The sequence below is a fragment of the Zonotrichia albicollis genome, chromosome 5 (genome assembly GCF_047830755.1).
Source record: "Zonotrichia albicollis isolate bZonAlb1 chromosome 5, bZonAlb1.hap1, whole genome shotgun sequence".
NCBI classification, from domain to species: domain Eukaryota; kingdom Metazoa; phylum Chordata; class Aves; order Passeriformes; family Passerellidae; genus Zonotrichia; species Zonotrichia albicollis.
The window spans coordinates 13,336,988-13,350,343 of NC_133823.1; the positions used below are offsets into that span (position 1 = coordinate 13,336,988).

General features: G+C 41.4%; 1 protein-coding gene across 6 annotated transcripts in view; it reads right to left on the reverse strand.

The window, feature by feature from the left end:
* Positions 1-6,437: 6,437 nt before the first annotated feature.
* PTPN13 (protein tyrosine phosphatase non-receptor type 13) overlaps positions 6,438-13,356 on the reverse strand; it is a 113,009-nt gene continuing 106,090 nt past the window's right edge. Inside the window, exons 43-48 of one of the 6 annotated variants that reach the window (XM_014265844.3) lie at positions 12,538-12,686; positions 11,880-11,970; positions 10,887-11,224; positions 10,155-10,370; positions 9,342-9,404; positions 6,438-8,317 (exon numbers count right to left, since the gene is read on the reverse strand). In XM_014265844.3, coding sequence (XP_014121319.2) covers positions 8,237-8,317; positions 9,342-9,404; positions 10,155-10,370; positions 10,887-11,224; positions 11,880-11,970; positions 12,538-12,686 — 938 coding nt within the window. In that variant the 3' untranslated portion in view covers positions 6,438-8,236. The remainder of the gene's footprint in view (positions 8,318-9,341; positions 9,405-10,154; positions 10,371-10,886; positions 11,225-11,879; positions 11,971-12,537; positions 12,687-13,356) is intronic. The other 5 variants (XM_074540822.1, XM_074540821.1, XM_074540825.1 and 2 more) reach the window with 5 other exon arrangements.

The following is a 13,356-nucleotide window of genomic DNA, read 5'->3' on the forward strand; positions in this document are numbered from 1 at the left end:
CTCCTACAATGCTGTTCACTCACAATGGCCACCACCTATTTCTCATCATCCTCTCTGCCCCAAACTTGTCATTGGTTCACAGTAGAGCAGAACTGGTGGCATTAACATCATGGTCATGAGATCTGGCCTGGCCCATGGGTGTGCTGTGCAGTCATGTTCTACAAAGACCTTGGAAGAAGCGAATCCTGACTGGAAACATGTTAAAGAAGCTTTGATTAATTAAATGCAAGATCACCTCAGCAAAAGCAAAGTCTCAAACAAGAAGAAATAGGACAGAAAATGTTTACATTTCATTTTGTGACATTCATTTACAGCATGCCACGCTCCTGATTGAGTAAAATGACTTCTGGCAGGGGTCCAGGCTACAGGAGCTTTATGTGAAGCCTCATGAACCAACCCACTTAGAGCAACTGGTACAAAACAAGAGCACAGGTGCTTTGATGATTAGATGAAGCAGCTGAGCTCTAGGTCATGGCTTTAACACCAGGTGAGGGACCATCAGACAGCCATTCTGCAGCTACAGAAGGAGGAGTTTCCTCAGCTGAAGCACAGACCTCACGCTGTAACAACATGGGCAGATGGAAATGCATGCACACATGACTGAACAGGGTGTGGGAAAGCCTGTTCTGCTGCCAACTCATCTTAACACAGCTAGGAAGCATGTGAAAGCCAGCAGTGAAATCTAGATTTCACCAAACAGTCTACAAGTTTGACAAATGCTTTTGACAGAGTCAGGTTTTCCACCACACTGATGCCCCATGGATTTGTTGTTGTGTGGGCATTAGTAACCTGACGTATTTCCCCAAGTTACAAATGCTTTTCCCACCAAGTTATGTTTCAATTCCTGGGAGAGTTACTGAGAAGTCCTCCTGAGGCTATCACAAGGAAAATTAGGCAGGTGATTGGGAAAAGCCAGGATGGATTCACCAAGGGCAAAAGGAAAATTAAGCAGGTGATTGGGAAAAGCCAGGATGCATTCACCAAGGGCAAATCATGCTTGACAGAGCTGATCACCTTCTATGGCAGAGGAACTGCTCAGTCCAAGTGGGGCTGGTGGTTGGATTGTTTACCTGGATTTCTGCAGGGATTTCCAAATGGTTTTCCACAGCCTCCTCCTGGACAGACAGACACATTATGGTCTAGACAAGTGGTGCTTGCAGTGGGTGAGGAACTGGCTGGCTGGAAGCGCCCAGGAGATGCTGGGAAACAGCTCCTCTTGAGGCTGGTGACCTGTCACACGTGGGGTCCAAACTGCTAAAATCCTCACGAGTGATCGGCGTAATGCGACCAAGGGCACCCTGGGGAGGTTTGGCAAGTGGGAAACAGGCACTTGGGAAGAAAGACTCACCCTGCAGGAAGACCTGGACAGGCTGGAAGAGTGGGTACTATGGGTAACTTGGGCTAACATGAACCCTATGAAGTTCAGCAAGGACAAGTGTAAGGTCACAGAACCTGCTTGAAAGACAAAGGTAAGAGCTAGACAGAGGATGTTTTTAAATATACATTTCACTTTGACTAGACCCTTCGTAATGGCTTTGTTAGAATTATGATTGCTCGGCACAATTCCCTTTTGGATTCCACTCCTGGATGTGCTGATTCATACACAGTGAGTGAGGCAACTTTATGTTCCAGAGAAAGGGGAACATTTTGAAATGCCCTTTGTGGAAGTCACCTCTTTCCATTCACCTCTTTCACCTATGCTGAGCTCCTGTGGACTCTAAGGTGAATTTTTACAAAAATTAACTGGAATTTAACATAATCTACCTCTCCTCATACATAATAAGAAAAATTTCTCGTGTCAGGTGCTGATTTGTGCTCTTACCTAGGGTCAAGAACACCGGCGAACCTCAAAAAATTAAGTGAATAAGACAACTGGACAACATGACACAAACTGCACAATAAATTGTGCAAGGGAAGTAAGGAGGTCTTGAATGATAAGGTACCTATGTGTTTCCCTTGGCTGCACTTGTTTTCTGCCCAGTTCCATAACCTTGGAGTGCAAAAGAAAGTTATTGTACCTCCAGGAGCCTCATACCATGCCCGAATTCAGAAAACAAGTTCTAAAGATTGCATTATTCCCATGTGCCATAAACCATCAAGTCACTGGTCACCCAAGAGACATGTAAATAATGTCTCTCTCACAAGAGAGTAATAAAAAGAGAAAGAAAAAAGATCAAGTGATTTGGGGGTGAAGAAGGTATGTGTTCTTGAGGTAAATAAGGCAACCCTCCTTAGTAGTACACCTATGTGGCTGGACACACAAATCCCACTTAGGCAAATATTTATTTCTGTTGAATCCTCTGCTGAGAAAACGCTGATTTCTAAAGCAACCATCAACATGCCAGGGCTACACATCACTGGACAAGGAGTTTATATCCAAAGTCCCAGGACCAAAAGGCCCAAGACAAGTAGCCTGAGCTGCTGGGAGCACAAAGCAGTCATGGTAAGGACTTATCACAGCAGACAGATTTGCTGAATGCTTACAGCAATACAGAGATTTGAAGCAAACAAAACAAAATTTAAGCTCTGCTGGGAAAAAAATGCAGCTGTGCATAAAAAAGCAGGTTACAAAAAGAGGATGAATACAGAATAATTATCGTATGAATGGACAACCTTGCAGGGTTGTCACATAACTCCTGCCTAAATCTAACCTTGTTTGCCAGTGCTTTATGATTCCCTGAGAAAAGCAAAGCAGGTAGCTGTGCTTCAGGGAATTATTTCCAGTATGGGACTGGGTAGCATAAGCAGATTGTGCTGATGGGAAGACTGGCAGTGCCCTAGGAACACTACCATGGAGGAAACACCTCCTGACAACCTGTTATCTGTAGCATCAGCATGATTATCTTTTCCTAGAAGAACTGGGAACACAGCCTTTGTGTCATTATACCAAAATTCAGCTTTAGGAGGAGCCAGGCAGTGTCACCTCTGCTTCAGTGCATTCAGCACCTGTTGAAGATATTGAGGGGATAAATAGAATTGACCTTACTTTATAATTTCATTTAGTGTAAATGAACATTTTTTTCCTGGATGCATCAAGATGACCCAGACCAGTTATTTTAATTACCAGGTCAGAGGTCACTGCTCTTTGAGACATTACTATTCCTTGTTAGAAAACTAACTTTAAAAAAGCTTTGTTACATTCTAAGACTGTACTGAACACTGCAGAATCTCAGGACAGATTTGAACACAGGAAACCCACAACTGTGGGACCATGCCTTATGGGACGTATTCATTCTCTATCCAGCAGTAGGTTACATGCAGGAGATACAAGGAAATGCAAGGAAAGTTCTGCTGCACTACCCAGCACATCACCACTCAAGGCCAGGGTATTTTTAAACCCACAAATGTTTGACAAGTGAAAATTTATTTCCTTGACAAGTGCTAAAGGAGCTGTGGAGAAAGTGACCCCATTCTACAGTGCATGGCCAAGAACTCTCTTGCTTCATTTTCTTACCCTGTCCAGCTTCCAGAAGGCTTCTGCAGACTTGCTCAGCACATCAAATTTGGCTTACCCACCTCAAGGAGACAGAGAGATATTACACACCAAATACTCAGCACTCTCCAATTTCAGTGGGCTTGGTTTGAAAGCAATGTTAGAGGTGGAACCAAAATCAAGTTCCTTTACTGAAGCTTTGAGTTCCACCTCTGACAAGGCTTCAAGGAAAGGGAGTTTTAATTGGATATCCCCATGTATCTGTTTTTGAGGACAGTGCAGGAATATCTGGCTTTAATAGAGCTGAGAAGGCAAAACAGACCATACAAGCTCCTTGTTACTGAATACCAGGATACATCTGTGACCAAGTAAACTTGTTTAGAGATAATTTGGGAATCTGGCAATTGTACAGTCAGAGCCCTACCACAGAAAATTTTTGACTATGGAGGTCATCACAGTACAAGGAAGATGAAATTCATTTCCTAGAACCCACTTGAGGAAATTAGCAATTAAATCGACTCCCAGTCCAGTGATTTATCCTTCAAGTCACATTCTCATAGCCAGCAAGATCTTTCCAGCACTTCAATAAAACAAAACCAACCACCCTTTTCCTAACATCTCATTAAGAAGCAAAGCTCCCTGCAGAGCCCACTGGGCTAGCCAACACAAAACACTAGGAATTAAGCTTAAGAAGCAATGCTCAAACTGAGGTCTGAATGTCAGCCACAGGATGTGATGTTCTGCCTTTTTTTGTTGTTTATTTACCCAAAGCAGCAGTGGAAATTCAGTCATCATGTCCACAGCAATACAGGATTTTCTTTCCATGATGGCTATTATTAATTTTATCAGAAGCTGACACGAACTGGATGGACCAAGATGGGTATTAGCAAGAGATCTATATAGGCCAAAATTTCAGACAGAAATGGTCATTTTATCTTCACTCGCTCATGGGAGAGACTGGTGTGAAATATCCCACTCCACAAATTCTCCAATGCCCAGAGGATGTGATAGATTCACCACTGTCAAATATAACACCTTCATCAGTCAAAACTCCACTGGACAGGCTACTTGAAATTGAATAGGAACTCCAGAAGGAATTTTCCAGAAGACAGAATCCAGAAGTTGTTCAGTTTACCTCCAATTCCAACCCAGTGGCTGTGCTCCAGTTTGCAGCAATCACTGCTCAGAACCACGTGCCATGGGAGCTCGTTATTTCATCATGTATGTGTAAGTCTGCCCTTCATTGTCTTTTCAGTATATCCAATACAGCATTAATTTGTATCAGCCCCTTTTTGTCAGCATTTTCTTTCCCAGTGTTGAGTTGGCCTTTTCTTCTCTGCTGGCTTGTTTATTCATTTATTTGCTACTTTGCCCAGCCAGGAGAATGTCATTCTCTGAATGAATATTCGGTGAATGAACACTCTTAATATTCAGAGCCCTTGCTATACAGCCCTCTTGAAGCTGCTTAAATGCTGAGTAACATTTCCCTCAGTTTACTCCTGAGATCAGCTGCACTGAGAAGGCAGCACAGGACAGGTTCTCCCCTTCAGCTGTGCCAATATCCACATGCCACTTGATGTTTGCCCCAAGTCATTGCCCCGATGACTTATGTAGCAGTGGATATCACAAATTCAAACTTCCCCCCCAGATGATGGTTCTTTTATTCCCCACACAGGTAGTTTTAGAAGGACTTCAGTTGTAAGGAAAGAAGCTGTTCAGAAGCATTCAAGTAACAAAAGCAATGAACCCTCAAAACAGTTTCCAAGGAGCAACTGGAATCCCTCCTTTGTTGCCCTTCTCTTGCAGGCAAAGACCAGCAAGGAAAACTAGGATATGATAAACTACTAATGGCACAGGGCTGCTTGTGTGGCAAAGCTTCTGTCAGCTAATTCTGGCTGGAAAAACAAAAGGATTCTTTCTCTCTTGGGTTAATACACAGGGTCAGTTCTTTAATTAGAACTATAATGGATTAAATATCAGTTTTTTCCCTAGTCTGGTACACTTCCTGCTAAAAATCAGATACCTATGTAAAGGAAAATCCCTTTCAGCTGGAGCATGTCCTGGATGCTTACTCAGCAAGGCATCCCAGTTCCAAACAAAAAAAAAGCCTCTCAAGATTTTTTGCCCCTGCAAATCATATAGTCAGCATAGTAAGAAAGCCCACAGCAATCTTCCCTTCAAGGAACTAGGCTGCTTAATAATTTTACTTCTCATTTCTTCAAAGAGGGCATAAGGATTTTAAGTAATCTAATCATTTGAAGAATAAGATGAACATATTTCCAACCAGATTTTCCACAGAAACCAAGTTTAAGCCATCCCACAGCATAAGCACATCCATTTTTTTATAATGAGTTTTGAGCTGTGGGGTCTGTTTCAACCAAAGTGACCACACTAGGTGTCACAGAGGAGAAGTTCCACCTGCTTACCAGAAAACAGACAACCTTCCAGTGTCCTCAGCAAGTGTCAGACTAGAGAGCATTCAATCTTTATTCAATATTCTATACCTCATCACTGAGACAAAAACCCAAGGAAATTCAGAGCACTTCTCAAAAGAGGCCAAATGCCACCTTTCACCATACATGCATGATTTCTCAGCAACACCTGAATACTTTGTGTGTCCATGGGGTTTTTTTTTTTTTTTTTGTACAGATCTCTGCTTTCTTTGTTTCTCTGTATGTGTGTTTGTCCTTTATTTGAGGAAGGGGAGATTAGGTCAAGTTAGTTATCCTCTGCTTTTTTGTGTGTCCACCATTTAAAGGAAGTTGGGTATAATGCACCATACCACAGCTCATCACATATCAGTGAGGACAAACAGCAAAATCTGGAGTTGTTTACTGATCTGTGTTTCCCATAAGCTGTAATCTGAAGCAAGCTGTTTGTGCTGTACCTGCAGCATGTTATACAATATCTGTTCCTGTTTCTACATTGTTTGGCATGTACCTGAAAACATTTAAAAGAATTTAACTGCCTTAACCATGCTGTCTGGTTACCATAACACTTTCTTTTGTTTCTAAAACCCAGACATGCCCAAACCCTCTGAACTCACTATTTATGTTAAAGCAGCTGCAGTGCATTAACTAGCTGTGTTTACTTACTTTGCCTGTATATAACTGTTGTCTTGAAAATCTTCTGTCCTCAATTTATAGCTCCTTCACATAGGTATACTGCCAACATGGCTAATCAATTTACCTCTGCTTCTATCTACACAGAATTGATTTTCCTTCCTCAAACTATGGTGCTCTGTAAGACGCACAATTTGGCTATTATGCTGGAGGGAATAAAATACAGAGTATTACTGAAAAGTGAAAAAGGCTCTTTCCTTTTTAAGTAATGGTCTTCCAAAGCAGTGGTCACCTCAGTTTTGGGACACTGGAACACTGCAGGCTACTACTTTAAAGAGTCAAAACCTTGAATAATAACCAGTCTCTGAACTTACTTCCACCACTTCAATGCAGAATGCTGTTAAATTAGCACTCTTACACCCTTCCTGACAGCACAAAAGTTTCAGTTCTGTCAAGGATTGCTGGGACAGGAATATTGCCTGAGCCCTCAAATGACCACTCGAGGCTGATGGCATTTATTCACCATCCAAGGCTCCCACAGAGCTTAAAATGAAAATTTCCTATCAGAATAGTTTTGACTGTTTACAGTACCACTAAACCACAGAGCTACTTAGAATCTGGTATCTTGCCTCCAACCTCAAGCCTGAGAGCAGAATAAGCAGAGCAGGTTACACTGTTGTCAGAACCCTGCTGTAGCAGGGCAAACACATCCTCTAAAAAAGTGATGTGGTCTCACTGCCCAGGTGGGCTGAGAAACAAGGAGGGAGGGAAAAGAAACCCTTCACCATAGTGTGGAAAGTCTCCAGGAATGAGCCCACAGATTCTGCCAGATTTTTCAAACAGGTACTGGAGAACAGAAGGACACTGAAAAATTAAAGTGTGAACTTTATGTCTTAGGGGCAGCAAACACAAAGAATAATGCCATGGAAGGCTAAGAAGAATCAGTCACAAGGACACAAAAACACCCAGACCCACTGATCAGTGTACATTAGGTATATTTTTATTTACAGAGTAGAGATGCCTAATCAATTATAAGGTTAGACACCCAATAATTCAGCTTTTTTTTTGTGTAAAAGTATATAAATATATACATAAAATTCTATGAAGTAAACATTATTAACTGTGATACAGTTAACATTCACTACTATCCTTATGCTAACAGGCATCTCTTAAAGCTTAAATGCTGATTTCAAGATACCCTCTATAAAATAGCTCTAATTGTACTAGAAGGACAAAAATTCTGTGCCATGAACAAGCTTTCAAAAGAGACTAGTAAAAGGTCTTTGTAATAAAGTTTACAAGATAAAAATACTGCTTCATCCCTCCCACTTCCCCACCCTGAAAGAAACAAATACCCCAAAACAGTTGCAGAACTGCAGGAAGTAATACAGGATTACTTTTTTCTTCTTCTTAATTTTTCTTTTTAAATTAAAATATTTTTATTTCTGTCTTTCATGACATATTAAGCAAGCTGCAAAAAAATGCAGCTTTATTAAATATTGTTATACAAAAATCTCACATGTGCATTCATGGGGCTGAAGATAATAGTGGTATTGTATGAGCTATCCCTTTTCCTTAAAACTATGTACCTTATTAGGAATGATGGAGAGACTTCATAGAAAAGGCATTGGACAGCAACTGAAGAAAGGGATTATAAAACTATTGGCAAGACAAATAAAATGCTCCAAAGCCTCTCAATCTCCTTGCTTCCTTATTTTAAATGCACTTCTACTTCAGTATTTTATTTGTCTCTCTGTTTTTCTTCATCCTGGAGTTTGTTCAGGACATAAAGGACAACTTGATAGCAGAAAATGTACTGATCCTGTAAGAAAAAGGAAATTACAGAACATGTGAAAATGCCTGCACACCTAAGCGCTCCCACTTGCACTTCACAGTTGTACAGCACTTTAAATAGTAGTTATACTCTTAAATAAAACCACTATCACCAAATCCCAAAGAAAACAAAAGACCCCAAAAACCAAAACAAAACAAAACAAATCTCCAAACAAACAAAAAGGCCACAGTGGAAAAAGATGCAACCTCAACTTAAAGCAAATACAGACACTCTTCTGCCACTATCTTTCATAAGGGACATTTATCTATCTTTCACACCAAAAGCACCTAAAGGAGACTAGGCACTTTATTTAAGCAGAAATTAAGACAGCAAGTGAATTTCAAGGACTTGCATCAATAATACTTGCCAACTAATACAGAACTCAGAGGACAGTGGAACTTCTTTCCTTAATCTGAGTGATGGAGGTGTGGGCGCTGGTAGATGTTTTGGGGTGTGAGGTGGGGATGGGGCTGATAGTTTGCTTATTTGATTTCAGGTTTGTTTTTTTTGTAAACTATGACTTCACATTTCCTTCCCATTCAAAGAAAAAGTGCAGATTTTAACAAGACCTTGTGATGACCATGTCTAAAGTTAATTAGCTCCAGATCCAGATTATTCCTAAAAGATTGAACTTCTGGATGAGTATATCACCAAAAGAGATCTCAAGACATGTCATTGATTCACAGCAGCTACAGTTAGGGCTTCTCTTCAGTTTATAATGCAACTTGAAACCAAAAAAGCTTAGCTGACCTCCTCTATGAACATGAGGAGGAGATGCTTTTGAAGATGAAAACTCACTTTTTTTTTTTTTAACACAGATCAAATCAATACAGCATGTTAAAAACAGCTTGTGTTTATAAATGTTAAATACAACCTGCTACTCATCTGATTTAATTCTTGTGACACAAATGTGTCACAAGAATTACAGTGCACAAAGACAATTGCTATGTGCATCACAAAGCTCTCTGGCACTTCGGGTGGTTCAGTGAGTGCCTGGGGAATGCAGACCCACCTCTGTCTGAACCATTCCGTGTCTCTGCAGGCGCATGGTGCGCACCAGGTCCGAGATGTCGAACTGCCAAAACAATCAGCAAGTTAAACACTCAAAAAAGACAGACATGCAGAACAAAGGGACATCCCCAGCATCAAACCAGGGAACAGAATTAGGTACATCAGTAATGAAACAAATAATTCACTACAGCCTATGTTTGTCTAGTAGGTAACCAGCATGTGCTGTCTCTGGGCAATCTGGATGTGGTCCTACATCAGACAAGCCCTCCTTTTCTTGTGTTCTTTCTGGATGCAGCCTGTCTTGCTTACTCTGAGGTAAGCATGCAGAAAAGAGAGTTTCAGACATTCAGAGGGAGCTTAGAAACTCTATTGAGCTAAGCTAAGATAAGCTTAACATAGTTTATCTTCCTTGGAAATTCAGCACAGTTTTGCTACCCCAGGCTGCTGAAGCACAAACATAAGGAAGCTAGCACCCTCCTGTGGATCACCCTAGAAAGCAATCCCTGGTTGTGCTGGAAAAGTCAATTCACACACCCCTTCCACCAATTGCCCAAGCCACCATGGCAACACCATTTTTCCCATGGCACGTGCCAGAAGTCCACTATGGTAGAAGATGACCTTCCAACCTGAAGTGGCACCTGGCTGCTGAGGTTCCCTGAGCTAACCCACTGGATATCAGAGCTCTCCCCACCTGGGATCACCAGCAAAGAACCACAGTACTGCCAACAGCATGGCACACTCTTGAAGAGATTGCATGGATTCAGTGGCACACACAGGTCAGGAGCACCCCTGGGCCGTCCCCTGGGATACTCACATCGAGGTCTCTGCTGATGAGCCCCAGGACCACGTCTATGCAGATGAGGGTGCCCGACCTGCCGATGCCTGCGCTGCAGTGGGTGATGATGGGTCCTGCCTTGTGCACGTGCCTCATGTACGAGATGAAGGTGAGCAGATCGTCCGGCTGCGAGGGCGTGTCGTGGTCAGGCCAGGCCACGAAGTTCAGGTGGGAAATGTGCCGCACTTCACCCGTCTGAGGGGCAAAAACAACACCACCGTTTGGCATGTGGCAAGAATGAAAAGAAAGAAATGGAGTTCCCAAAGAAAAGTCTCAGAACAGAGGGAGACTGTGAAGGTGCTTTGTAATTCAATACAGCAAGAGCTAAACTGGAAATAACTAGTAAGTAATTTAAAAGCGCAAGGTTCACTCTGTGCAGACTGAGCTGATCACACAGAGGAGTCAACCAGCCAGGCTGAATTATTAATGAATTAATATCCCTACATATGTTTCTGTGGCCAATGGGGACCAAAATTTAGAGTCTTATTAGTGTAATTAAATCATAGCCTGGCCCAAATACTGTAAAGGTCACAAAGCAGCACAAGCTGCCATGAGGAACAGCTGCCCAGTAATGATCACTGGGCAAAGAGGAGAAGCCCTGGGTTGCCTCTTGACGTAGCCAATGCAAGTGAAAGCAGAAAAGGCAGAAGTACAAAGGTAAATATGGCAACACAGAAAATACTCTAAGCATGCAGAATTAGATTCACTCACCTGAATCTCTTCGAGCTCCAGCACCCTGATGATGAAGCCCTTCAGCTGCTGCAGTCTCACAAGAGCAAGGCGCAGTCTGTCATTGATCATGGTGGTTTTATTGAGCACATCTGGCCAGTAACGCTGACACTTTATCTTTTCTCCCTCGACCTCCTGAGTCATCATGGCAATCACAGTACAGTTTTGCTCCCAAACCATTTGCCAGAAATCTGCCACAGTAGTAGGAAGAGGTCCTTGGCAGGCAATGTAAACGAACTCCTCACTCCCCACGGGCATGCGAATGAAGCTGGCATTGATGTATCCACCTTCCACCCCGAGAGGGACTCTGGTGGTGTCATCTGTCACCCCCACAAACAGAGAGACCTCATGTTAGCTGTGCACATCATCTCACCCTCACACAGTGCAGGCTGAGCCTTACACACTCACACAGCACTTACGTCCACTGATGCTTCCACAGCTTGCTTTAGCATAAATAAATCACTTAAATAATTTAGGACACTAATCAGTGCTTTTAATAAGGAAAAAATGTCTACAGGAGAAATATAAATCAGCAGACAGGTGGGATAAGCAATTTGAACTGCAGCAACTCTGAAAAACAGAATTTTTCCTCACATAGAACTAACCTCTGTCAGTTCTTACTTCTCAACACCTAACAAGCAGAATTTTATGGCAGACAATTTACTGACAATAGAACGTGTCTGTTTTTCCAATTCTGCATGGGTAAAACTGAAAAAAACCTTGTCTGGTTTCACATGTATACATCATTTAAGACATGGGACCTGTTAAAACAACTGATAAGTCTGTGAACATCCATCCCTATCTACTACAGCACAGTAGTATATTCACTGATCTTAAACTGCTTTATAAATGTTTGCTTTATTTTCACCCTTACTAGGATTAGGAATCAAACCATGCCACCTCTGATCCAATCCATCTGACCATACAGGTGGTGACAGAATGTCAACTGTGAATTTCAAATGAGTTAGGACTTACAAGGAAGTATGTTTTTATATCTGTTCTTTCTCCTGTTCTCCTTTGCTTGTCCAATCAAACACTGATCCAGAGGTTTTAACTCCTGGAGGTTCTGAAAAGAAGCAATTATGTGCATTAGGAAACACTGGTTGGTAATAATAGCAAGAGTGGTTATGTTATCAAGTCATTAACAAACAGAATAATTAAAAATCAAATCCTAACATGGACATGCAAAATAATGCAGTCACAGGAAGGAATCTTTTACACAGCCAAGAAAATGAAATTAACAAAAAAAAAATCCTATAACTATCAATAAATATTTAATGTCATTCTCTCAAAAAAGAAAAAAATCATGTAACATGGCTGACTTAAGACTTTGAAAAAACTGATTTCACATTCAGTAGCTGGACTTTACAGTCCTTGTCTATGCCTGTTTACATTATATTAACTTGGTAATTTACCAGAAACAAGAATGATGCAAAAAGCACTTATGAACAGAATTCAAACTGATCTCATCTCTCAGCAGCTTGTGGGAGAAAGAAGTCTTTGGTGTCAAGTCTTTTTATCTCTTTTGAGCTTCCAATTAAAGAGCTATGGAATTCAAGGCAGTGATGATCCAGCCATTCTATTTTTGTTTCATACTGGGAGAAAGGACTTTAGAGGACAAATAGTTACTCACTTCAATCTCTTTAGAAGGGACTCCCTGTTCCAGCAATCCACGCAACATCCTGATCACTGACTTCAATTTGGCTCCTGAATATTTGCCTCCAGGGAGCACATTCACAGTAGGGAGTGCAGAGATCTCTTCATGTGTCACTAGGGGGAAATCTAGCAGAAGATATAAAATATAAATAAATAGCTAAAACCAGGGAAACATAAACTGAAGCTCACAGTTGGATTTGCATGTTGCTGTTTTCTCCTGAATGCCCCCATACACAGAGAGAACACGGCTCTCCTCTTAGTTTGGCAGGCAAAAGCAAATTAACTAGCAAAACCATAAGACACAAAATCAGCTCTGATAAATCCAGTAACTAAAGGGAGTATTTTCCTGAACTTCCAATAAGTACATTGAAACAAACTTCAAGTGCATTTTAAATGTAAGTTCTTCACACAATAACCTACAAAAATGGATGGACATGCACAGGGATAATTCAGAACTCTCCACATTACAGGCTGTGACTTGTTTTTAGCACTAATACTCAACACGTATACGGCACATTTTACAATTGTCTCTTGGAAGGACATTTTTTTTCCAATACATCTTGCCTCCCATCAGGCCTTCAGTGCTTCTCTGAAGCACAACAAAAATTCATAAACCAAGAATCTCTCTGGTACTGCAATTAGAAGTGTCTTAAACATACTGACTTAGTCTGAAGTATCACATGGATTATCCTTTCTTCTTCAAACGAATGCAAAGGACTGCTGCATATGAACTTCAGGAACTAACATTTCTAAAGCTAGCTGCCAAACACATCAAACTGTACAGATGCCACTCTGC